Source organism: Didymosphaeria variabile (genome assembly GCF_027946475.1).
Source record: "Didymosphaeria variabile strain IMI 356815 chromosome Unknown scaffold_3, whole genome shotgun sequence".
Lineage (NCBI taxonomy): Eukaryota > Fungi > Ascomycota > Dothideomycetes > Pleosporales > Didymosphaeriaceae > Didymosphaeria > Didymosphaeria variabile.
In genome coordinates, this window is record NW_026611622.1 from 2,802,675 (window position 1) to 2,827,697 (window position 25,023).

Below are 25,023 nucleotides of genomic sequence, written 5' to 3' on the forward strand. Positions count from 1 at the left end.
GCTACATGGCCCCCCAGGTTGGACGATACAAAGGTCGGCCTGCTGCGGTAGCGCCGAGATGTTCATCGAGTGGATACTGTGAAGAGCACTCCTCGGAACTGTGCCGCCCACCGTGGAGGCGACATGATGTGCGACGTGCAGCGGGGCGTGTGGCGTTTGGGGTAGGATGTGGGGAAAGCGAGCTCGGCCTCTGATAGGCTCGTGCAGCGTGCGGCGATGTTTGTCCCCGCCAAGCCGACAGGTGGACTGCGCTTTGCTAAAGCACTTCGGCACTTGCAAGTCGTGGAAGCATGACGCGGAGAAAGGTACCCCAATGAGGACGGGAAGTATGAGCGGCTTTCGGCTCCGCGGCGTTTTGTCTACAATCCAGAACCCTTCAATACCCAATCTTGCTAGTTTGTAGACACGGCGTCTTGTGCGTGCCTGTACATGTATTGTATCTAACACTTTCGGCGTTGCCGTCGCTTCAACATCTGGTTCTACTAGCATAAAACGTTCTGTGCCTCGTTGCTCACTTTTCCTTGACCATGTCCGCTGTGCCTTCCCTTCCTGAGGACACACCCTTGATCGCGGGAAACAGCGTCAACAGCGAGACCACGCAGAACGCCGCCGCGGGGTTCAAACTTCACGATGCACCAATCGAGAACTTGAGGCCTATGAAAGTCATCGTGATCGGGGCTGGATATTCAGGCATCTATCATTCAATACGAATACCGGAGCGGCTTCGCAACGTTGAATTGGTCGTGTATGAGAAGAACGCGGGAGTAGGAGGCACCTGGTACGAGAACAGGTATGTGTTCGATAATTTGTAGCGAGTCTGTGCGACGACCGAACCCAGCAGACGAGCTGACACCCAAAAGATATTTGGGCTGCGCATGCGACATTCCATGTATGTATATTCCCACGGTCGCGTTCAGAGATTCTATCTAACACGGCTTTCAGCGCATTCGTACCAGTACACTGTATGTCATCTCCACAATCGCGGCAAGCACCTTCATCTGACTTACCACTCAGTTTGAACCAAACCACGATTGGTCGGCGTTATATGCTCCGGCGCGCGAAATCCCAAGCCTACCTCGAACGGACCGCGAAGAAATACTCCGCTGACCGATTCATCAAGTTATCGCATGAAGTCATCGAATGCCGATGGGATGACACAATCGCCAAGTGGAACGTGTCAGTCAAGAATCTCACCACCGGCGAGATCATAAACGACCAGTCGGATGTCTTGATTAGCGCACGAGGAAATTTGAACAATCCTGCATGGCCGAATATCGACGGCTTTGACACATTCAAGGGTGAGGTGATGCATTCTGCAAAGTGGAACGAAGAGTAGGATACCGATTGCTGTAGTTTCATTCTGGTTCGATAAACTGACAAGGGACAGGTACGACTTCACAAATAAACGCATCGCAGTTATCGGCGCAGGCTCTTCCTCCATTCAGATTGTTCCCTCCCTCCAACGTATCTCCGGGACACACGTCTCCACGTTCGTCCGAAGCAAAACCTGGATTTCGCCTTCCTTTGGGCAAGCCCTTTGGGACAAACACGGCTTCGACGGCTTCAAGATCCCACCAGACCTTCGCAAGCGATTTGCGGAAGATCCAGAGTATTACGCACAATTCCGGCTCGCGGTCGAGGCAGACGGCAATGGCATACACGCCGTGACAATGAAAGGCACACCACTTCAATTAGGTGGAAGGCAGATGTTCGAAGAACACATGAAGAAGCGCCTCGAAAGCACACCACAAATATTCGACGCACTCTTACCCTCCTTCTCCCCCGGCTGTAGACGCTTAACACCCGGCCCAGGCTACCTCGAGGCTCTCACGCAACCAAACGTCGCATTTGTCACGTCGCCCATATCTAAGATCTCCGAAAACGCTATACATACCGCTGATGGCGGTACCCATGAAATCGACGCCCTCGTCTGCGCTACCGGCTTCCACGCCAATACGTTTCCCCCCTTCCCCCTGACCGGTTCAAAAAATTTGACGTTGAAGGATAAATGGTCCTCCCGCCCAACAAACTACCTCTCCCACTCCATCTCCTCCTTCCCCAACCTCTTCACCATGCTGGGCGCCAACTCCGCCATCGGCTCCGGCAGCCTGACCACCATGATCGAAAACGTCGGCGACTACGTCATTAAAGCCATACGCAAAATCCAGAAGGAAGACATCGCCAGCATGACTGTGAAGCCCGAGCGCGAAGAAGATTTCACGGAGTATGTGGATGAGTATTTCAAGGGAACAGTATTTAGCGAAGAGTGTAATAGTTGGTATAAGAGCAAGCAGGATGGAAGCATAGTGGGGCTGTGGCCGGGAAGTACGCTGCATTGTGTGGAGGCGATGAGGAGTCCGAGATGGGAGGATTACGTGTACGTGTATAGAGATGAGCTTCCCGTCCAAAGCGATCAACCCGAGGCAAGTACTGATGATACTGCGGTTGCGGATGGAGAGATTGGCGATGCGGAGGGTAAGAGGAGGAGGATTGATAGTATGGCTGTTGCGGATGGGAGGCAGGGCGTGAAGAAGGGTACGAAGCGGAAGAGGGTGAATCAGCTTAAGTGGTTGGGTAACGGGTGGAGTGTCAATGAGGTTAATGGGAAGGACTTGGCGTGGTATCTTTACAAGGACTTCCTGCAGAAGCCTGTTGCGCCAAAGCCGGAAGAGAATGAGGTGTTCAAGGCGAGGGCATTTTCGTATTAAGCTGGAGCTTTCCTGGGGGTAGAGTTGCGATACAAAGGAGCAATAGTACACAAAGCTGTGGAAAAGGTCGGGATGAGATCGGGGGAAAGGTAGACACACGTGACGTTGATACATGGAATTAGCGCTGATTACGTGGGATAGTCGTTCAACTTAGCCGCCACGGTCCTCAATCGTTCTTTCTACGAACATTCACGATTCCTATGATACACTCGAGTGCGGCACCTATCATCTCGGACATGTACAACCATATCACATAAGACTTATCACAGGCCGTGCTGGAGCACCCTATCGGGTATATCAGCAACTATGTCACAATTAAAAGCCCAGTTCAGCTCACCCTCCCGGCTTGGCGGCTCGGAGGATAGCCTAGCATATCACATTCAACCCCTCAGGAAGAGAGTCCGTAAGTTTCCTTACTGGCGCCGGAACCGGTGCCCTAGAATAGGACCTTGTGATCCCGCAATTTTCTCAAAATTACCACCTTCTCGTCCTAGATCTGCCTCTCCACAATGATTCTAAGAATGTAGTGCTTAGAGGTACTGCAAAAGATACCGCCAATCTCCTTGCTCGACTTGTAACAGGCGAGAGCAAAGGTGGCCAGGTGCGTGTAGTGGGTTTGAGTCTTGAAGCGCATGTAGGGAGGAGACTCGCAATTCAACATTCAGAAGTCGTGAGAAGTTGCTTATTGTCTAAACATGCGCGGTTGGTCTTCGACTGGATGTCATTAGCCCTAAGGAACTGTTTGCCCCGCCTCATCATCTACAGTATAGGACACTTTGCTTTTCTCATCCCGAAGAGGTGGATGGAGAACATCGAGTAGCACACTGACCAAACCACCACATCCCACACTTTCGCAAACTTCAAGATGATCTGGGAGATGGTTATTGATGGGGATGTGAAAGAGAAGTCTTGGAGCGCGAGGACGTTGATGGTGGCTGCGACCAAAGGTGGTGGATTCCGACGAATGATAGTGTCAAAGATGCGCAGTACTTGGCCGAGCTAGGAAGGAAGGGAAACGGCGAGACAAGCGCAGTGCAGAATAGAAAGATGCGACATGCGTAGAGTAGGCAAGATCCTAGATTATTTGCTGACGCTGCGACGTGCTGGATCGGGAGCAGGCCATTACCAGCTGGCTTCGAACCCATCTGAGGAATCTGACAGAGCGTAAAACCTTTTTATAGATAGAGGTGAAGGTGAAAATTGGATTATTGATTATTCGTCTACCTCTTCGAAGTAGTCCATGGCGAAAGCTTTAAATGCGGGCGATAGCCTGGAACCTCGTACTCACTCGATTCCTTTGTTACACTCGAGTAGTTCCACTCTCGCTATGTTGTACACCCAATATTTATAGGTCACAAGTCAGTGTAATTACAAAGTATGTTCGGTCGCGTTCTGTTCGCGTGCATCACTTCATCACAAGCCAACACACGGAGCTTAAGCTATCTAAATTAAGTTAGGCGTTTTGTGGGGATATGAACGGGCCGAGGCTTTGAGCTGGGGGACAGCGGTCATCACATGCGGCTCATATGCGCATCACTGACTGAACCTCGACCGACGATGTACCAAGCTACCAACGGCTGAGCAGCCGTACCACAGCCTGACTGCTCCGTCTATCATCTGTTTCGCAATTGATTGCATCCATCGTGATATCCCGCAGCCGCATCTACCCCGAATGACGCCCTCACGATAGCCATGGCCGTACTCTCTAAGTTCGCCCACGCGCGAACCAACCTCAGCGCTTCCTCCCTCAAATCGCTAGTCAATGACTTCACAAGAATCTACTTGCAGCATCGAACGAAAATATCACGCGCCGTATACCTCACACTCTTCGTCGCGCTCATAAACCGCATCCGGAATGCCATCGCCGAGCAGAAAGCGGCGGCTCTACGCGCCAAAGCCCTCCGCAAAACATCCACATCACGCACCGAGGGCGAGGCAACGGGAAGAAAGAAGGTCGAGCTCAATCGTGAGTTCTTCAAGAATCTGCTCCGGTTGCTGAAAATATGCATACCAGGTTGGCGGAGCAAAGAGTTCCGGCTGTTGATTAGCCACAGTGTGTTTTTGGTGCTGCGGACTATGATCAGCCTGTATGTGGCCGAGCTGGATGGTAGGCTGGTCAGTAGTCTGGTCAGAGGAAAGGGCAAAGATTTTCTGTGGGGCTTGGTATGGTGGATGACGGTGGCTGTACCTGCAACGTTTACAAACTCTATGGTATGTGTAGTCTGGGAAGAAAGAGGCATTGCATGGACGACGGTTAACGTAAACAGCTTTCATATCACCAATGCAAGCTGTCATTGCAGTACCGCACGCGACTCACCAACTACGTCCACAACAAGTACCTTTCGCACATGACTTTCTACACGCTCTCTGCTCTCGACGACCGGATCAAGAACGCGGACCAGCTCATTACCGTGGATGTCGCCAAGTTCGCAAATAGCTTAGCAGAACTATACTCCAACCTTGCGAAACCTGTATTGGACATGGTCGTCTACAACTACTCACTGTCCCGGAGCGTTGGCGGCGAAGGACTTTTCTTCATGTCACTGCTCGTACAGCTCTCGGCAAACGTAATGCGTGCGCTGACTCCACCCTTCGGCAAGTATGTCGCTGACGAGGCGCGCCTGGAAGGCGAGTTCCGCTTCCAGCACTCTCGGTTGATTGACTATAGCGAAGAGGTGGCATTGTATCATGGACACGAAGCAGAAAAAGACACGCTAGACAAAGGATACTTCACATTGATCAAGCATGTGAACCGGATATTAAGGAGGAGATTTTATCATGGTGTCATGGAGGACTTCGTGATCAAATATTTCTGGGGAGCACTGGGATTGTTGCTATGCAGTGTACCCGTCTTCTTCAAGGTTCCCGGAGCCGGAATGAAAACCATGGGCGATCGGACAGAGAGTGAGTCTTTATGAGCTGCACAAGCATGGACCACTGATCATATATGATAGGCTTTGTAACCAACCGCCGCATGCTTCTCATGTCCTCGGACGCCTTTGGCCGCGTTATGTTCTCCTACAAAGAAATCACTGAGCTCGCCGGCTACACCTCGCGCGTATCTACCCTGCTCGATGTCATCGACGACATTCAAGCCGGTCACTTCGAGAAGAAACTCGTTTCGTCTGCAGACACCGAAGAAAACGCCTCTGTTTTGCGTGGTCGTGGAGTCGTCACTGAGGGCGAAGATATTATGTTCAAGGACGTCCCCATCGTAAGCCCCAACGGCGACGTCCTCGTCCGCAAACTCAGCTTTGCCGTAAAACCCGGCGACCATTTATTAATCGTGGGTCCTAACGGCTGCGGCAAGTCTAGCTTGTTCCGCATCTTAGGCGGCCTATGGCCTGTTTACGGCGGCATTGTAAGAAAACCGCCGTTCGAAGCTATCTTCTACATTCCGCAACGGCCCTATTTGTCTCGCGGCACGCTCCGCCAGCAGATCATCTACCCTGACAGTCTCCGCGAAATGCGTGACAAGAATATCACGGACGCGGATCTTCTTTCTATATTGGAAGTTGTTGAAATTGCGGGTATCGTTGATCGACCTGGCGGCTGGGACGCTGAGCAGGAGTGGACCGATGTGTTGAGCGGAGGGCTGCAGCAGAGGGTTGCAATGGCGAGGTTGTTCTATCATCGCCCCCGGTACGCGATTTTGGATGAATGTACGAGTAGCGTTACCCTGGAGATCGAAAGGGTGATGTATGAAGAGGCGAAGAGGTAAGCTCCCATTGTCGACTACACGATCTGAAGAAGTGCTGACGAGGGTAGACTGGGCATCACACTTATGACCGTCAGCCACAGGAGAAGTCTGTGGAAATATCACGAGAAGATACTGCAGTTTGATGGACAGGGTGGCTTCGTCTTCACAAAGTTGGACGCCGAGAGGAGATTAGAGTTGGAAGAGTAAGTGATGGCTGCACTCCTCTGGCTTGCATGTCGTACTGATATGCCTCCACAGCGAAAAAGATGAAATCGAGTTGCAGCTCCGCGCTGTCCCAAACATCGAAGAGAGGATCAAGGAGCTGGAATTGACGTCGCAATGAGGCGCCAGTGGAAACGCGGCGCTGTGGCGCATGATTGTACTGGGATTAGCGTTTGGGTACGATGTGTATGATTTCATGTAGGTGTACGGACTTGCTGCGTGCGATTTGCAACGTCGCTTCCACTGGCATAGAATAATTGTGAAAATTCACCCTATCAGTGCTCTCGATGACTTGACGAGAGGCTGTTTTGGCTAGTTGCCGCATGATTGGCAAGGGTGGAAGGCACGCGGCTGCCCGCAGTTTCCGACACTGATTTCTGGGTGCTATCAATTCTGTCGATTCTTCTTCTATTCGTCTTGACATAATACTACTAACTCTCACCGCGACGCGCAATCACGTGAACGACCTCTTCCGAAACAGCTTGGCGCATCGGCGCGAGCTTGGACGCGTTGTTTGAGCCTGGGACCCTCCCATGTCCCATCTCCCCAACTCCACCTGCAATTATGGCTCCCGCTTTGGATCTGAAAGCTGGCCAGACCGTGGAGGTCCGACTCGAAAAGCCGAAACCCACCATCCACCGCGGCACAATCAGATACATTGGCGAGGTAGCTGTGCCTGGCCAGGAGGGGATCGAATTTGTTGGCATCGAGCTTCCAGGTGCAACGGGAAAGAACGATGGCTCGGTTCAGGGCGAACGTTACTTCCAATGCCCTCCAATGCATGGGTTATTTGCAGCGCGCGACAAAGTCACCAAGATAATTGCACAACCGCGGCCCGTCGCACCCAAAGCTGCACCCCCGAAGCCATCGGCATCCAGCGCAAGACCTCGCCCTTCCAGCGTTGGCGCCTCCCAGACCACAACACGGCCTGCCAGGCTTTCTTCCGTGGGTGGTTCCAAACCGACGACGTTACAGGCCCGACTCGCCGCGGCTGTGAAGCCGTCTTCACCCGTGAAGTCGGCAGCTACCGCACGTCCGCCGTCTACTACCCGACCACCTTCTGCCACTTCGAGAGCATCCGTAACTCCATCGGCACAGTCAAGACGTGTATCGGTCGCCGGCTCATCACAACCCTCTGCTACAACTCGGCCCTCTCGCAAACCTTCATTCTCCTCCGCCGCTTCTCTCGAGACACGCTCTGTAGCGCCGTCCACCACCGCTACTTCTGCCACAAAAGCGCCTGCAGAGCGCACTCGACAGATTCCAGAGGCTGAATACCGACGTCTGCAGAAACAACAGGAGGATACCTCACAGCTGGAAGCTGATGTGCTGAAGCTGCGTACTGAAAATGAAAGATACAAGGAGACCATTTTCCCTAAGCTGAATGAGAAGGTCCAGAAGTATGGCACCGAAAATTCCAGTTTCAAAGAGGAGATCGCTCACCTCAAGGGGGAGAATGACAAGTTGGAAAAGGCCTTACAAGAACGCGATACAATGGTTGAGCTAGCTACTATTGATAAAGAAATGGCAGAAGAGCAAAGGGAACAGCTCGAAGCTGAACTTGAGAACGAGCGTGCCATTGTCGAGGAACTCCGACTCGAATTGGAAATCAAACAGGAAGAAGCATCCTTCATCGATGACGATATGCCGGAGGACGAGAAGCAAGCTGCTATGCTGCGTCAAGCCCAGAACGAGAGGGATCGATACCGTGAGGGTATTGTCAGGCTCCGAGACATGACAAGAGAGCAAATCAAAGGGCTCGAGACCCGCAATCGCGAGCTGGAGGCTCAAGTCGCTCACACGGAAATCGTCGAAGCCGACCTTGCCGCAGCGAAAGACGAAGTCGTCAAGCTCGAAGGTTATATCTCGGATTTGCGTGAAAGGGTCGACACAAACAACGAGATGGAGGAGATGAACGAAGAACTCATAGACAAGATTGCGACCCTAGAGGACTCAATCTCGCGCCTTCGACTTGAGCGTAGGGAGCTCTCCACCATGATCGAAGTCAGCAACGAAACCATTAACGACTATGCGGAACATGCGGATGATTTGGAAGCCGAGCTCGAGACTAGGGATTCCCAGCTCGCCGATGTCTCCCGTCAGCGCGATGCGGCTGAAATCGATAATGCCGAACTGCAAGACCGTTTGTCCAAGTATCAGACGGTCGCCATGGAATTGCAATCCCAGGTTCGGGATCTACGAGCAGACAAGGCGACAACAGAAGAGGAGGTCAAGGATGTTACTGGACGTTTCAATGAAGTCATGGAACTACAACGTCGACTTCGTACCGCGGGTGTCAAAGATACGAATCGTCACATCGATGCATCGCTGCAACATTTGGCGGCGAGAGACGCACAGGAAGAGCGCGATATGATCAAGCACTATCTTACGGAGTCTTCATACGCCGACTTCCACAGCTCATCGGTTAAGGCCTACTTTAGGGCTAAATCGATTAGCTTCAAAGCTGAGTTGACTGCATCTGTCATCCGCACGATTACCACCGACCAGTTTGGCGCCGAGCAAGGCCCTGAACAAACCCTAGACGTGCTTGTTCGTCATGACGTTGTCGGCCATTTTGACTACATTCACACATACGCCGAGCAGATCTGGATAGCTATGGCGTCTTGCTCGCTGGATGAATTTGAGAAAGCCGGCCAATTATTCCAAGAGTTTGAGAGCGTGCTACGCACTGTAGAAGGTTGCATGGGCAGTCTAAAGCGCGACGAACTGAATCTGAAAGATTCTCTGGAGTCTGCGCGCGGGTCATACAACGTCTTGGGGGCAATATACCGCTCCAATAGCTACCTCTCCCATGCTCGACCGGATAGCACTATCATCTTGCATGTGTCTGTAATTCGAGCCAGTCTGGAACGCATTCGATCAGTCTTCGATGCTGTCAAGACCTTTGTATCGCGCGTGGAACCCATCTATGAGAATGTTGAAGACCATGTAGATCTCGATGCATTCGCGGAACCAGCACAAACGGCCACCGAAGCGCTCAACATAGTTACCAAGTTTAGTTCTGCTTTGCAGGCACTGCAGAAGGATGGCCTGTATCCCAGCCTGCCCGATGGCATTGAAGGCCTCATCGATATCAGCGAATCTTTAGACCGATTCGCGAACAAGGCGCAAGAAACCGCAGTAACGTTCATCCGCCTGGTGTTGGGCAAACTCGGGAAAGAACCCGAAGGGTTTGACGCCACTATGATGTCCGCTCAGCTCGAGACTCTGTTTAAGAAAGATCTCCTGGGCGAACTGCACGCATCTGTGAATGGTGTTAAGTCACGCATCGGACAATGGCACGAACACGCTTCAATCTTGAACAACTGCGTCGAAGTCCAGCTACAACCCGCCCCTTGGTTTGTTAAAGCTCAGCAGATTGAGGCAGAGAAAAAGCAATCAATCGAATCTGAGAAGAAGCTACAGCTCATGACCACCGAGCTTCAGTCCGCGTTGCTGCAGGTGCGCGAACGACAGGAGACCATCGACACCAAGGAACTTGAGATCGAGCACCTGAGGGCTAGGAACCAGGAGGCTGCTGTGAAGGCCGGCACGATTGAAACGCTGCAGACCGAACTAGATAAAGCTCGCTCCGAGCGCGAAATCTACCGATCCGAGGCCGAGACTCTTCGGTCTGAGATTACTCGTCTTGAACGTGAAGGAGTTCCTCGTCAAGACGATGACTCTCAAACAATTCCAGCTACGCCGCAGCCTACCCGCGAGCGATCCGAGGTTGTGGAGGCTCCGCAAGCCAATACATCCAGCTCTTTCATCACACTTGTCAAGGCCCTCACAAACGAGAACCAATGGCTCCGCCAGCGGGAGAGTTCAGACATGCTATCGTTCAATCTCGAGGCTGTCTTCACAAAGACGCGCACCGACCGGGCGGCACGTGTCAAAGCAGATGCCCGCAACAAGCAAGCTCTGGCTGCTGAGATGCTGGACATGGCTTTTACCTCACATCTCATGGGTGTCCAAGGATCAGTGACGCGTCCTCTGGAGATATGGAGCGATGAGTTGACTGAGAGTGCGAAAGGCGAGAAATTTGCGGTTCCCCAGGATAGGCAGCGCAAGGGTAGTCCAGCGTTCCCTCTCACGCTTGCGACGGGTACAGATCCACTTGCGTATATTGACGATCTGAGCTTTGTGGATCTGTCGCCGGTGGCTGAGGAGTTCTTGTTCGAGTTTCCAGACTGCTAACACTTGTACACTCAGGAGGTGGCCCATAGACTAGCGCGTGCTACTTGCAATGAGCTTTGGCTGTTGTAGGGACGATATGGTTTGGTATTGACATTTGACACAATGCGGTAGCTTTTCTTTTGTCTCTGTGTTATTCAAGCATAGCGTGGAGTATTCTTGTAGTTCGATACCCCTGGGTGGCATAGCACAAGCTTGCTGTCACGTTCGCAATGTAATCAATATTCTTCTGGATTCTGATGTTGCTGCTTGTGTGTTGAAGCCGCCGTGCTTGTGATATTCAACAGTAGTATTCGTATAATGAGATTGAGGCGAGGGGAGTGTAATATGTGATACATGCAGATGGGCTATATCAGGGAAACGGGCAATTCGTGGAGAGCCTCTGCCCGAAGGCCGCTGTGGTGCCTTGGGTAGGTATATACGTGCGGGCTATGTATATGTGTGTGATACAGGCGCTGAATATTTGATTTCCGTCTACCTGTAAGGTACACATTCTAAATAGTACGTAATCGGGCTTGCAGCACGATGTTGTGAGTTAAAGACAGAATGTGGGATTCCTGTTTGCTAACTGCTCACGTCTCTGGGAGCCAGCACTAATGCTCTTCAGTCCTTTGTCTTCAGCGTGTCATAGCCGTCGACTTGTTCCAGAACAGCGATCATGCCCTCGTCACTGGCAATAGATATAAATCATCGGTGCGGCTATGTCGGTTGATGACTTTGCTTGAGAAACGGGGTGTCGGCTGTAGGTTGAAGAATGGTGTTCATTTACCACTTTGGCAATTTTCTCCACTGTCGTCATTACACCAGTTGTAGTTTATCCTTGAGTGCCCGGTTTCATGGCCCAACTTCTTCGCTCATCCACCCGCTTACTACTGTCTCCCAGTGAATTGGCGATAAACACGCCCACAAGCATGTACTCTCGGCAAGGCCCTTCTCTTCCGTGAGTTTGCTAGTCAACCGAAGTATTAGCGAAGTGACAAGGTTGCCTGAGGTTTCATGACGATGATGTGATCTTCCGGCTCAGCTCTGCACGCTCCCCAACCTAGATATCGAATCTCGATCGACACAAGGGTTCAATTCTTGCCGGTCCGGGTCAAAGTCGACCTGTCAGAGTGACGAGGACGTTTATCAGAAACGCTATTTATTCAACCTTATGATGTGGCGGATCGATCTTCCCCCTATGCGGGGTTCAGGCGTGCCTTAAATACCCAATCTACAGACAGAACTCATTTTTCTGATACCTTTGGATGTCATGAATTGATGATTATTTCGTAGGCTTTTATGCCGTGCTGGTAATTAAGTTTGTTTGACGTGAGGGGGTAGGGTTCAAATAGAACAGAGAAATCTATACACGCGGTGACTTATTGATAAGCAGCAACAAGATATGTAGTGAAAACTCCTTAAAGATCCCATTTGTTGCATTCTGATCTTTTCGTTAGGGCAAGAGAGGCTGACTTCGGATACTTACATAGGTGTCTTATTGTTCGGAGGGTTAATGTGTCTAATAGTGAAATTGAGCGGCAATATCTTAACTTCTGCCATTAGTGCGTGACCGCTGACCTCCCCAGCAGCGACTCTAGGACCGAGATTCGGATAATAGACATCCCGAAGGAGTATATGCCAATTTGGTGCCCAGTTGCGGGTCTCGATACCATTAGTTTTGTAATTGCGTACGCAGGCTTGCTTCAGTATTCGATGAACATAACACTGGGAGGTTACTGAAGCAGAAAAGGACGTACAGCAATGTGCTACGCTCTAAGACTAGTCGAACTGCGAACGGAATGTCCTCTAAGGGTATCTCTAAGTTTACCGTTCCTGTAGGAAATCTCCGGCAGCGCGCTCCAAGCGTATTGTATTTCTTTGATCGGAACACATGCACTCATCGATCGTGAGTAGATAGGGTAGCAAGCATTCTTCATCTTCGGAAGCTTTATAGCGGCGCTGCAAGTCGGTGCGCACTGAAATGAAGGGCCAGGTACGCCACATATCGGACACCCTCATTGTAGGGCCAAGTTATTGTGATAGAGTTTCCGTGGAAGCTTGAAGGGTGATAAGCTGTAGGGTTGCCGTTAAGCGAGATCAGAATAGTTGATGTTGTCCATAAAGCAGATAGCTATCAGCGTTCAATACGATTTCCCATATGATCCGATAGCCGACAAAACACGCAGCCTGGGGTCTGGATCGCTGTGAATCGCTATGGATCCACGAGCTGTCACGGCTCGGACTCGGAAAGGGATAACAACCTTGAACACCTCATGGTTGGTGAAAACGTCCCTGCAGACACGTTGTACGAGGGTGTATATGTCTGGTCGCCTACAATGGCTGATATGCGTATTATTTGGTAAATTCGGGAACCCCGTCCTCTGAAATGGCCATGCGCGTTTCGCCATCATGAAGGATATAGGGAAGAAGGCAATAGGAAGTGGTGTCCAAGAGGGGGAGGAGGCAGCGACTGCCTCCACATTGCACGCATTTGAGCCTAGTCTTGTTGGGCTAGATCCTGCAGCGCACATGATATGAAGAGATGGATGTGTTTGGCGACACCAGGGTACTTTTAAGATATGCCTGCTAGTGCATTCTGCAACTTGCCATTCGATGTATTGGATACATATATATTGTACATCCACTTCTTCAACGCTCTTGAGAACAATACGCAGAATCTACAGGCGTCCCTTCGCGGCCTGGATCATCTTTTGCCTTGCGAGATCCACGCTTAGGCCGCAGCTCCATCGATCAAATCCATTTCAAACACGAATGCGACTAACGCCAGTAAATGCGCCCACCTCTTGAATATTCCATATTCTACGTGGCTTTTTCTCCGGAGGCATAAGTGAACCCTTCTATCCGCATCCTTCTGATGACCGCCTGTGCTTACAACTCCATCTGTTCCGACCTCTTCTCAATATAGTAACCCTTGTCCGGCCGTCTCGCAGCGCGCATCTCCTCTTTTGTCCTCATGTGTTCCACTTCTTTCACATCTACTAACTCTTTGATGCGCATTATCTGACCCGCGATGGATTGGCTGACTGGGTAGTAGACGGTGGTCATGCGCTTTTTCAGGCCAAGGGCGTGGAGAACGCCTTGGACCTTCTTGGGCATACCGATGCCCGATCGCATCAGCGTTATGCGGAAGTAGGCCATTGTACGTTGGTTCGGTGGGTGGAGGAGCTATGGGCGGTATGAAGGGTATAGCTTGCGCTGAGGCGGGCGCGACAGGTAGGCGTGCGGTCGCAAGGAACACCTGCGCAGAGGTCAATCGAGTATGACGCGAAATATTGTAGGGATACGTACGTCCGAAGATTGCAGTGCTGGCGCGCAGGTGTGTGCGCAGCCTTGAGATGCTCTTGTCATTAACTTTTCGGACGTCGAACGAGGCGGAGGCGGGCTACCCCAACTCGGCAAGCGCGCTCCGCGGAGAAGAAGCCGCGTCCGATGTCACGTGCCGCAACTTTCACCCGCATCTCCTCTTCTCAACCCCACAATAATGATCTCCTGCGCGGAGTACGGGCAGCCAACTGCCCAGACATCGGGGGAAAGTGGCGGTGAGTGACTATCTTGCTGGGCGTCTACGTCGGTAACCTTCCGTGCCCCATATTGACAGCTGCACCCATCCTTGTCCCGGATCTATGGCTTTTTCGTGTCAACTCAGAAGACAGTCTGGGTGTGAGAAGTAGGAGACACGGGCGATCCGGTTGTTGTTCGTGGGTGAGACGCGAGGAGCCGGCTTGTACGACACGCCTCGTCCCTGCAAACAATACATATGCATTCAACCTTTGGAATAGTGGTAACATCGAAATCTTCGGTCATTCTCATCATGCCGACAATTCGAATCTCCATGCGAAAGTTTACGCCAATCAGTATTAGTCGTGACCGTAGCAAAGAGTCAATGGCAGCAACGAGGCCTCATCCCAAATTTCAGGTTCATCTTTTCGTCTTCTCAGAAACCTCAGAGCCTGGCCATGACTTACCTTTATTCAAACCTCTTCTCGTATCCACTTTCTTATCCTCATTTCCCTTCGACAGCAACGTACGGGAGCCCGCAGCCCACGCGCCAGTCACTGCCAATAGATGCGGCCCGTTTCGAAATACTGTGTGGCTGATGCCATCGACCTCCTTCTGCCCCCTCCAAATTCTACGAAGGATAACACGGTACTTGCCTCTGTTTTAAGCCCATGGCCTGGGCCTACATACGTCAGCACCTTTGCATGTAGCTAAATGTGAGAGCTATGCTCGTGGCAGACTGCGAGACGGATGAACTAGGGTGCCCTTGTATGTTTCACCACACGTCAAACGAATAGCAACAGTCCCTACTCCAACCAGCTACAACGTACACCCCTCAAAATGCCAGCTTTGGTTGCTCCGGCTCCCAAAACTTTTCTCTAAACCAAACAGCTGTCACTTTTGAAACCTGTTGCATGCTGTCGCCTCGATGCATGTTATATTCAGGTCTCCCTTTTATGCTCCATTCTCACCTCGGAAGCGCGCGTTTGGCTCGTTTACATGCCGACGGCTTGTGGAACTACCATATGGATGCAGGCATGTCTTCCCATATTGGCAAGAGGGAAACGACATGCCGAACGTTTTGAACCGAGCCACAAGCTACCCTTTGAACAACATCATTCACCGCCAGTCTCCGGTCCATGTACTGAAGACTGTCCATGTACTTAAGTCTTGCTCTGAGACTTCCAATCAAGTCTTCGAGTGCTTGTATCTCTCCACCATCAGCATATAACAACAATTCCCTTGCAGACTCTGATAACAATATCTCTGTCTTAGCTTCCGTATCTTGCTCGTACCGCGAGCGTCCGTGTCACGACAGCTTTTCCGTTTCCTTTCGTGTTCCCTCGTCTATCAGTCATTATGTCAAGTAAGCTGGACCTCACCATTCCTCCACTTTCATGCTAAAACTATCCAGCAATATCCTCTCATCATGCTTCACAGTCGTTTGCCCCGACTAGTGGGTACGGCATGGGCACCCCCTCAAACCCCGAAGTGAGCCCCGAATCAATTCCCTCCTTCGTCTACCGAGTCCACCGCAATCGGTCCCAAACCCAGTACGACTTCAGCACTGGCTTCCGCGCCAAGAATCAAACCACCATTATCAACCAGCTCTTCCATCTCGATCGCTTTGGTCTGGCCCACCTTCACCAGCAGACGAATATCTCTTCGCCGTTTATCAGCGTTTACAGGAGCCAGGCTCACGCCGAGGAGGTTGCACGCTACTTTGCTAGGCTGTATGATGAAGACACCTGGGTCGTCACTATTGATACAAATCATTTGTCGCGTGGTCCTGTCTTCTGGGCGGCGAATTTGCTCAAGGGACAGGAGCTGACGGCAGCACAGTTGTGGTTGCATGAGGGCGAGTACTTGTGTCTGTACCGGATTAGCCCGCAGGCTATTCGGGATCAGACGCGGGTGGTGAGGAAAGAGAGCCGCGACTATGGGGTCATCGGTGGCCGTCGTTGAGGCAGTGACCTCCTGGAGTATTTTGGAAGAAGGTAAGTGTATCATGGAAAGTGATTTGGTCGGGTTTGTTTGGTATGCATAAAGGACGTTCCCATATCGGTACGGCTTACTTTATGCCTTTTCTTGCGAGGACTTGCTTGTATTACAAGAGCTCACACAGCTTGCATTTGCATCGTTGCTTTCGTTTCGTATTGCCTGGAACATCTTACATGAAGCCTCAACAAGCGCATAGTCAGGTATTGCGTCATGGCATATTCCTACTGCAAGTGTAAGCGACACTCGTCATTAGGCGTGAGCTCTCACTCTCGGTCTAACTGTGTTATTGGCTGATTTGTCCCCATGCTTCCATCCTACAGGCCTTGCCCCATCATGATACGGACATCGAAGCACGATAACATGGTCGTATACATCCATGTTCGCATGCGCACAACACGCAGACCCACCATCTCCTGTCACATTACATGATCATTTCCACCACACAAAGCCTCCATCCTTCCCCTTACTATACCCCCAAGCTCCTCCAATGTCTTTACGCACACTACATCAAACTTCCCACACACGAGCTCTACATTTCCCATTTTATAAAATCCCTCTTCACAGCAAACCACCGTCTTTCTCCCATACAGCGCCGCATACATACCCAACTCCAACAAAGAAACCGGGCACAAACTCTCTGCCTTGAAACAAATCACTATCAGGCCAGCTTTTTCTGGATGATACATCTCCCACTCGACGTTTTGTTTGAAAGGTGAGAATGACACTTCTTCGCGCCAGGTCGAGTCCCAGTCATCGCGGCGCGGGTTGAGAATTTGGATGGGGAGGTCTAGGAGTGTGGCGCTGAGATTGCTGGCCCAGTTGTCCGTTGGTGATCTCTCTATTGTGCCGAAGAGGATGAGAGAGGGTTTGGTCAGAACGGGGTAGGTAGGTGGGAAGTGGATTGAGGCTCGTTGAAGGGGTTGAACTGCCATGTTCCTTGATTTGCATAACAAAGATAGATAGATGTTGTGAATTGTGTAAGGCTGAGAGTCGTGGTTATGGCATCGGTGGGTGATGCGCCCAGCTGGAGCTAGTACGGATATGGCTGAGTGGGGCGAGCGAGGTGCCTCGCGCCACGACTCTTGTACCTGCACACTGCTCTTCATGGGTGCGATAATAAACAGCTAGTCCGGTCAGTTTTAAATATTCACGCGAGGCTACTGTAGCACGCAGTAACTTCTTACCCAAAGCAGCCTCAGTCACAAGTGAGCATTCTACTCGTGCATCTGTATTCAGAAGGTCGACCTAAACTCTGTGCCACTACTGGCTAAGCAGAAAGTCAGATCCGACAATTCCCAGTAAGATGGCAGCACTAAATTGAGTTTGCACAACGCTAGACTGAATCACAGGTCTAATAGTTGGGTACCTTCACCTTTGTAGACACTAATGTGTTATCATCAACAGCTGTCATAGGCATGCCAATCGTCTTCTTCCAGAAAACAAGCTTACACTCCGTCACCAAGCTTAGGCTAGGATGCTTCCTCCATCTCCCGGTCTGCATGTTACCTTGCACCATCATCAGATGTGCCGTAACTAAGCTCTCGTACATAGCTTTTGATCCCCCACTTCCGTACTGGTGGCTATACGCTGAAGCGTGTATAGGCGTTGTGATGGGCTTACTCACAGGATATCGCTCCGCGCTCGTTGGTTCGCACAACATCATTGATCTTTGTCAGATACGCGCATCGAAAATTCGCATAGCAGTGCCACGGAGTAAAGTCCAGGTGATTGTCGACATCGGCATCGAAATGTTCGTCCGAGCCCCAGACCACGTAGTTAAGCTTCAGGCAGGTATCTTGAATTTCCAGATGGCTGGAGGATCCCGTCACGAAACGGTCAATGTGATTCTAAACATGATCTGGAAACACATGTTCGCGACCCACACCATCTACATCCAATCTACACCGAACTGTTTTGTCTGAAATGGATGGTTTGAAGCCTCGAGAGCACTTTAAGGCTTTCCTACGCAGTGTGTTGGTCATGTTTGGGATGTTATATCTCGGAAGGCGTGACGTGCGTGAATGGAGAAATCAGTCCGCACCCTTCAGGGGTGTCCGAGACGTTGGCAGAGGCAGCGGAGATGGAAACGCTGCAGAATGTTCATCTTCTCGACAGAAGAAAAACTTTGGTGATTGGTTTAAAGGGAGAGCTTACAGGACTTTGTTGCCTGCCATTGTGCGCATTCGCTTTGCCGTGAGTAGCATTGGCGAAACATACTTTACCATTGGACTTGAAGATGCTCTTCGCTCCATGATGACAAGATAGGTTGTGTACAAGGCATATGAACAACCTCATGAATATCGAAGTTTGTACTTCAACGCCTTGAACGCCAATTTACGCCCAGCGCCATGCGTCCAAAATATTCACCATCTATATTACCATCTTATACACATTACCTGAATCTGTCACTCCACCTTCCTCCACCCCTACTTTTGACGCCCGCCTTTCTCTCCGAACCCGAGTAATTTTTCTCCTTCTCCTCCCAGTCTTTCCTCTCGTTTCGCCTCCGCGCAGAGAAAGCCCGCGCGAATCGCCACGCCTCCGTATCAGCTAGATTCCAGTCCTCTACTTCCTTCACTTTGAGGTGTACGGGATCCTCCTCTTTCGCTTTGCGTGACTTGGAAAGTGCCTCCCGCGCTTTCTTTAATCTGTGCTCTTCATTCCTGATCCATCTTTCTTCCTGAATTTGGACACCCTCAATGGCTTTCGGCTCCCCGGGTCGTGGGAATATGATGAGTTCGGAGTCCTTTGAAGGGGAGTTTGGCTCTTTGAAGGATGCGGACTGCGGAAGGTTAAAGCCAAAGATCCATTCGAGGTCTGCCTGTGTAGTGCGCTCGGCGGTTAGCCAGAGGGAGTGCGAGGCTTTGCGGAGGGCAGCGACTTCTTCTTTGAAGAAGAGGACGCGGTAGAGTTCACTGTGGTCTGGGCCGAGGAGCTCCTTGGTCAAGGCTGTAAGCCAGGGGTTGCGGCCTGTTTCTTTGCGTAGGAAGTTGGCGTCGATGTCTTCACGCATATAGTGGAGAGTGGTTAGGGTATATGGGTGGGGTACAGTGCCGATGGAGTATTGTTTCGTGGCGTTCATAAAGGTAGGGACAAGCTTGAAAGGGAAGGGCTTGTTCGGATCGCAAGGCTTGCATTTCTGACGGTTTGGCGGGCAAGATTTGGGCATTGGGGAGCTTGGACACTGCGTGAGGTTACGCCCGATCTCAATAGCATTGTACGTCAGGGCAGTGGTGTGCTCCGGTAGTGGTTTGACGATAGCAATGCCATCGGGGTGTGTTTCCTGGAAGGTCAAGTGCAAGTGTGAGTTGATTAGATCGGCGAGAAGGTCGAGGCCTTGAACCTGAGTAGTGTTTGTGAGTTTGACCACATCCATGTTGTAGTACGCCAAACCATTGGCCTTCTTGTCAATCGCAATGTCTGCTGAAAGTAAATTGACCACAATGCCTCCATCTTGCAGGGCCAGCTTCGCAATGTTGTCCTTGTTCGCCGGGACGTCCTGGAGGATTTTATTGTTGATGGCCTCGTTGATCGCATCCTTCACGAGGGTGGACTCGCCAAAGAATATGCCATTCTGTAGGGACTCGACCCTTGACAGCTTGGGATACTCAGCGCGTCTTAGGAAGCTGATCATGGAGTTGTCGTACTGCGCCATTGGAAGTGTCAACCAATCAGCGAGTATACCCCCGCCCATGTTTCCCCAGGCAAGCCATCGAAAGATGTCCAGCTCCACGCTCGATTCCAGCTTCATGCGCTGCACCATCTCGAATTGCGGTCCCATAGCGTCTTTGTGAGACAGCACAGTGGGCTGGAAGCCCTGCGCCCACCAGGCCCTGCGCCATGCCAAGATCAGCCTGTTTTCCGCCTCTGTGACCTTCTTATCTTGCTTCGGTTTTGGCTCGTAGTATGTGTATATCGGCGGACGGTTCGCAAGCGGTGGAAGCACGGCGCGGTTTTCGTCGAGGGTAATCTTGTTCGAGAAGGGATTGCGCCACTTGAAGTCGGTGAGCCACTTGATGGCGCCATAGGAGCTGGACGCGGTGCTGTTGGCTTGCTCTGGGGGTGTATGAGCAGGCGGGCTGAAGACATCTAGCTTGGGTAGGTCCGGCAGCTGGGTGGGGATCTTTGGAATGTGGTCCTTTATGTCTGACAGATCAGGCAGATGGGGGTCTTTGACGGCGCCTTTTACTTGTTCGTAAGTGGGTATGCTGGCGGGCGAAGGCGCTCCAAAGGCGTATATGGTGGCTATGAAAAGGAGAAGAAAAACAAAGAGCAACTGGAAGCGGCGTGGAGGCAGACGCAGCGCAAGAGGCTGGCCGAACATTGTTCGTTGAACGGGCATGGTGACTGAAGTCAGGGTATCGTACAGAAAAGGACAGACAACAGACCAGCAACTACCGCGACATCGGGGCTGCAGTACCGTGGACGTGTGCTGTCTGTACGAGGCTGCTTGGTCTGCTCGGAGGTGGTTGCGAAGCCCCTAAGATACGCGTGCGGATAACGGCGCGCCGTGCCTTTTAGCGCGAAGGAGCGGTCGGCGAGGCCAGCGTTGCGGTGTCGACAGCAATGGATGAGCAGACGCGAGCAGAAACCAAAAACGCGTCCCTCTTACGTGCATGTCTGCGTAGGGCTGAGGCGGGCCGGCGAAACACTGTCCCTGCCGACCCCAGGTTTCTGGCGGGATCCATTCCGATGTCGCATGAGTCGCTAAATTTCTTGACATGTCCCGCACCGCGTCATTCTCGTGCCCAAGGCTCCTCGGGTCCACGCGAACTCGGAGTCATACCGCAGACTCAACACACTGTGACCGTCGTGTACCCTTTGCTTCTCTATCGTTCAATCATTCACATCGCATCGGCCGCTCTTACTTTTGATACTTCGACCACTGGAGCTCCCGCGGGCCCACGCGACCCTCCATCCCACCACCACTCACTGAAGCTTCACGCCGCGATTGCGCGCAACCATGGGCTCGGTGACCAAGGCCGACATTCCCGATCCCGCCGCGGACCTGCATTGGTCTGACTTCAAGGGACCGATCCACGAGATATTCGCTGCGAATGCGCGCCGGCATCCCGAACGGCCATGCGTCGTTGAGACAGCTACCACCAAGACACCTGAGCGCAACTTCACATACAAGCACATCGCCGAGGCCACCGCTATATTAGCACACCATTTTGTGCAGAATGGCATACAGCGAGGCGAGGTGGTCATGATCTTCGCCCACCGCGGCGTCGACCTGGTTGTTGCTATCATGGCTGTTCTTGCCGCGGGGGCTACTTTCTCTGTCCTGGACCCTTTGTAAGCCAACATATCCAAGTCCATACGCTGAGCACTAATGCACGACCAGATACCCCCCGGACCGTCAATGCATCTACCTCGAAGTTTCCCAGCCCCGCGCGCTCGTTGTAATCGACAAAGCTACCCACGAGGCCGGACCTCTCTCACATCAGGTGCGCAGCTACATCGCAGAGAACTTGGATTTACGAACCGAAATTCCGGCGCTGGAGCTTCGTGATGGCGGAACGCTGGTCGGTGGTCAAAAAGACGGCAAGGATGTGCTAGACGGCCAGCAACAACTCAAGGCCGAATTGCCGGGTGTGTTGGTCGGCCCTGACTCGACGCCTACGCTGTCTTTCACATCCGGATCTGAGGGCAAGCCGAAGGGTGTGAAGGGGCGTCATTTCTCTCTGACGCACTACTTCCCCTGGATGGCCGAGACATTCGGATTATCCGAGGACGACAAGTTCACCATGTTGTCTGGTATTGCGCACGACCCAATCCAGCGTGACATCTTCACGCCTCTCTTTTTGGGCGCACAGTTGCTGGTCCCTAGCAAGGAAGACATCCAGCACGAGAAACTTGCAGAGTGGATGCGCAAGTACGGCGCCACAGTGAGCCATCTTACTCCAGCTATGGGACAGATTCTAGTCGGAGGTGCTTCGGCTGTATTCCCGAGTCTGCACCATTCCTTCTTCGTGGGCGATCTGTTGATCAGGAGAGATTGCAGAAGACTGCAGAATCTCGCTCCCAACGTCCGCATTGTGAACATGTATGGAACTACTGAGACGCAGAGAGCTGTGAGCTACTACGAACTGCCCAGTGCAAGCGAGGCACCCGAATTTCTGGACACTCTTGGCGAGGTTATTCCAGCGGGACGCGGAATGAACAACGTCCAACTACTGGTCGTAGATCGAGAAAATAGGAACAGGATCTGTGAGCCCGGAAAAAGCGGCGAGATCTACGTACGAGCGGCCGGACTGGCAGAGGAGTATCTGGGTCTACCTGACCAAACTGCTTCCAAGTTCGTGGAGAATTGGTTCGTTGACCCTAAGAAATGGGCCGAGGAGGACAAGAAGAAAGTGGAAGCGCAGGGCGCTGCAGAGCCCTGGCGTGAGTTCTACAAGGGACCACGAGACAGGCTGTACCGGTCCGGCGATCTAGGCCACTATGGACCCGATGGGAACGTTCACTGCACCGGACGGGTCGACAACCAAGTCAAGATTCGAGGTTTTCGTATAGAGCTGGGAGAGATTGATTCTCACCTTGCCGCACATCCATTGGTACGCGAAAATGTCACGTTGCTGAAGCGTGACGCTTATGAAGAACCAACTCTCGTCAGTAAGTATCGACCTTCAAGCGTAACAAATCTTCACTGACATATTTAGGCTACATTGTACCAGAAATGAAGCGGTGGTATGACTGGCTTGAGGAGCGAGGCGTCACCGAAAACTCGACCGAAGAAACGGATATGGTGGGAATGCTCAAGCGGTTCAAATACCTTCGGGATGACGTGCGAGAGCATCTTAAGAAGAAGCTTCCTGCATATGCCGTTCCGTCCACTGTTGTCCCTCTCATTCGATTCCCGCTCAACCCCAACGGCAAGATTGATCGACCAGCACTCCCGTTTCCAGAACCAGCACAGCTCGCTGCTGCCGGCGCCAGAAGACCTTCTCAACTCGGCACTGCTCTGACCCCGACCGAGAAGATCATGGGAGGTATCTGGGCTGACCTCCTTGGCGACCGCGGTGTTACTGCCGACACCATCAGTGGCAGTGATTCCTTCTTCGATCTCGGAGGCCACAGCATTGTCGCGCAACAACTTTTCTTCAGGATCAGACAGCAGTGGAAGGATATCGACGTTCCTATGACGACCATCTTCCAGTACCCAACGCTTCGAGGCTTCTCGGCAAGCATTGACCAAGCGCAAGATCCGATCGGTCTTCGTCTCGACACGGCAGAGGCTATTGAAGATGACCCTGAAGATGAAGATTACTCCGCGGACGCTAGGGATCTAGCCAAGCAATTGAGCGAGTTTAAGACCAAGGAGCCCTTGAAGCCGGGTCAAGCTATTCATACCTTCCTGACAGGCGCTACCGGTTTCTTGGGTGCCTACGTTCTTCGGGACCTTCTATCGCGCCCCGGCAAAGTCACAGTTCTTGTGCGAGCGAAGGATGTAGATGCTGCGATAGCTCGTGTACATCAAACATGTCAAGCATACGGCATCTGGGACGCTTCGTGGCAATCACGCATCACGGCTCTAGTCGGCAACCTTGAGTCATCAAACTTTGGTCTCGCACCAGATGTATGGAACCAGCTTGCTGATTCAGTTGACGTCGTCATTCATAACGGTGCGCTCGTGCACTGGGTACTTCCTTACTCCAGGTTGCGTGCGCCTAATGTCGAGAGCACAATGACTGCGCTATCTCTCTGTGCGATTGGCAAAGCCAAGAACTTTGGTCTCGTCAGCTCTACCTCCGTCTTAGACTCAGACTACTATGTCAAGCTCTCGGAGAAGAGTCTTACTGATGGCGGTACCGGCGTGCCCGAAGCTGACGACATGGAAGGCTCGCGAAAGGGCCTTGGAACCGGCTACGGTCAGAGCAAGTGGGCTGCGGAATACTTGACCAGGCAAGCAGGCAATAGGGGGTTAGTTGGAACCGTCATCCGTCCTGGATATGTGCTAGGAGACCCTGAAACAGGGACCACCGTCACCGACGATTTTCTGGTTCGCTTGTTAAAGGGCTGTATCCAGCTCCAGTCACGCCCAGATATCGACAACACCATCAACATGGTACCAGTGACGCACGTTGCCCGAGTAGTCGTCGCATCGACTCTGAACCCACCCGTGTCACCAATTGGCGTTGCGCAGATCACATCACACCCGCGCATCACGATCAACACGTTCGTCGGCATGCTTGAGAAATACGGCTACGATGTTCCTCGAGTATCATACGCACAATGGAAGAAGAACATGGAAGCATACTGCGCCGATCAAAGCGGCAGAAAGGAGGAGCACGCCCTTTTGCCTCTCTACCATTTCGTCACCGGTGACTTGCCAGCAGATACTAAGGCGCCGGAGCTCGACGACCGCAACGCAGCGCAGGCTTTGAAGAAGGACGTGGAGTGGACAAGCCAGGACTGGAGTGCCGGCGGTGCGGTGACGGAGGACACAATCGGTGTATACGTGAGCTACCTCATTGAGCTTGGATTCATGCCAAAACCGGAGGGCAAGGGGTTGTTAGACTTGCCTAAGGCAAGGTTGACAGAGAGTATGAAGGAGGGCATAGGCAAGGTTGGAGGACGAAGAGGTGTTTAAATTACCTTCAGTGGGTTTATGTGTCACGAATATACAGGTTTGGATAGATAAAATGAAGGAAGGATGATCATCCGCCTAGAGAGGACGATACTCTTTAG

General features: G+C 51.9%; 7 protein-coding genes across 7 annotated transcripts; 5 read left to right on the forward strand and 2 right to left on the reverse strand.

Moving 5' to 3' along the window:
• Positions 1–527: 527 nt before the first annotated feature.
• N0V89_004269 (uncharacterized protein) lies at positions 528–2,708 on the forward strand (the record flags this gene model as incomplete). The annotated part of the gene is made up of 3 exons (XM_056213057.1): positions 528–790; positions 1,015–1,332; positions 1,388–2,708. The coding sequence occupies 3 exons, from the start codon at positions 528–530 to the stop codon at positions 2,706–2,708; spliced, it is 1,902 nt and encodes a 633-aa protein (XP_056073365.1).
• Positions 2,709–4,400: 1,692 nt separating this feature from the next.
• Positions 4,401–6,751, forward strand: PXA2 (ATP-binding cassette long-chain fatty acid transporter pxa2; the record flags this gene model as incomplete). Its single annotated transcript, XM_056213058.1, has 5 exons — positions 4,401–4,919; positions 4,976–5,612; positions 5,663–6,425; positions 6,477–6,611; positions 6,667–6,751. 5 exons carry the CDS (start codon positions 4,401–4,403, stop codon positions 6,749–6,751), a joined length of 2,139 nt encoding a protein of 712 aa, XP_056073366.1.
• Positions 6,752–7,194: 443 nt separating this feature from the next.
• On the forward strand, positions 7,195–10,830 carry N0V89_004271 (uncharacterized protein; the record flags this gene model as incomplete). The annotated part of the gene is made up of 1 exon (XM_056213059.1): positions 7,195–10,830. The coding sequence occupies one exon, from the start codon at positions 7,195–7,197 to the stop codon at positions 10,828–10,830; it is 3,636 nt and encodes a 1,211-aa protein (XP_056073367.1).
• A 2,868-nt stretch (positions 10,831–13,698) lies between these two features.
• On the reverse strand, positions 13,699–13,968 carry MRPL33 (39S ribosomal protein L33, mitochondrial; the record flags this gene model as incomplete). Its single annotated transcript, XM_056213060.1, has 1 exon — positions 13,699–13,968. The coding sequence occupies one exon, from the start codon at positions 13,966–13,968 to the stop codon at positions 13,699–13,701; it is 270 nt and encodes an 89-aa protein (XP_056073368.1).
• Positions 13,969–15,795: 1,827 nt separating this feature from the next.
• N0V89_004273 (uncharacterized protein) lies at positions 15,796–16,293 on the forward strand (the record flags this gene model as incomplete). Its single annotated transcript, XM_056213061.1, has 1 exon — positions 15,796–16,293. One exon carries the CDS (start codon positions 15,796–15,798, stop codon positions 16,291–16,293), a length of 498 nt encoding a protein of 165 aa, XP_056073369.1.
• Positions 16,294–18,721: 2,428 nt separating this feature from the next.
• Positions 18,722–20,671, reverse strand: N0V89_004274 (uncharacterized protein; the record flags this gene model as incomplete). The annotated part of the gene is made up of 1 exon (XM_056213062.1): positions 18,722–20,671. The coding sequence occupies one exon, from the start codon at positions 20,669–20,671 to the stop codon at positions 18,722–18,724; it is 1,950 nt and encodes a 649-aa protein (XP_056073370.1).
• Positions 20,672–21,292: 621 nt separating this feature from the next.
• Positions 21,293–24,925, forward strand: LYS2 (large subunit of alpha-aminoadipate reductase; the record flags this gene model as incomplete). Its single annotated transcript, XM_056213063.1, has 3 exons — positions 21,293–21,627; positions 21,677–22,947; positions 22,995–24,925. 3 exons carry the CDS (start codon positions 21,293–21,295, stop codon positions 24,923–24,925), a joined length of 3,537 nt encoding a protein of 1,178 aa, XP_056073371.1.
• Between the last annotated feature and the right edge of the window lie 98 nt (positions 24,926–25,023).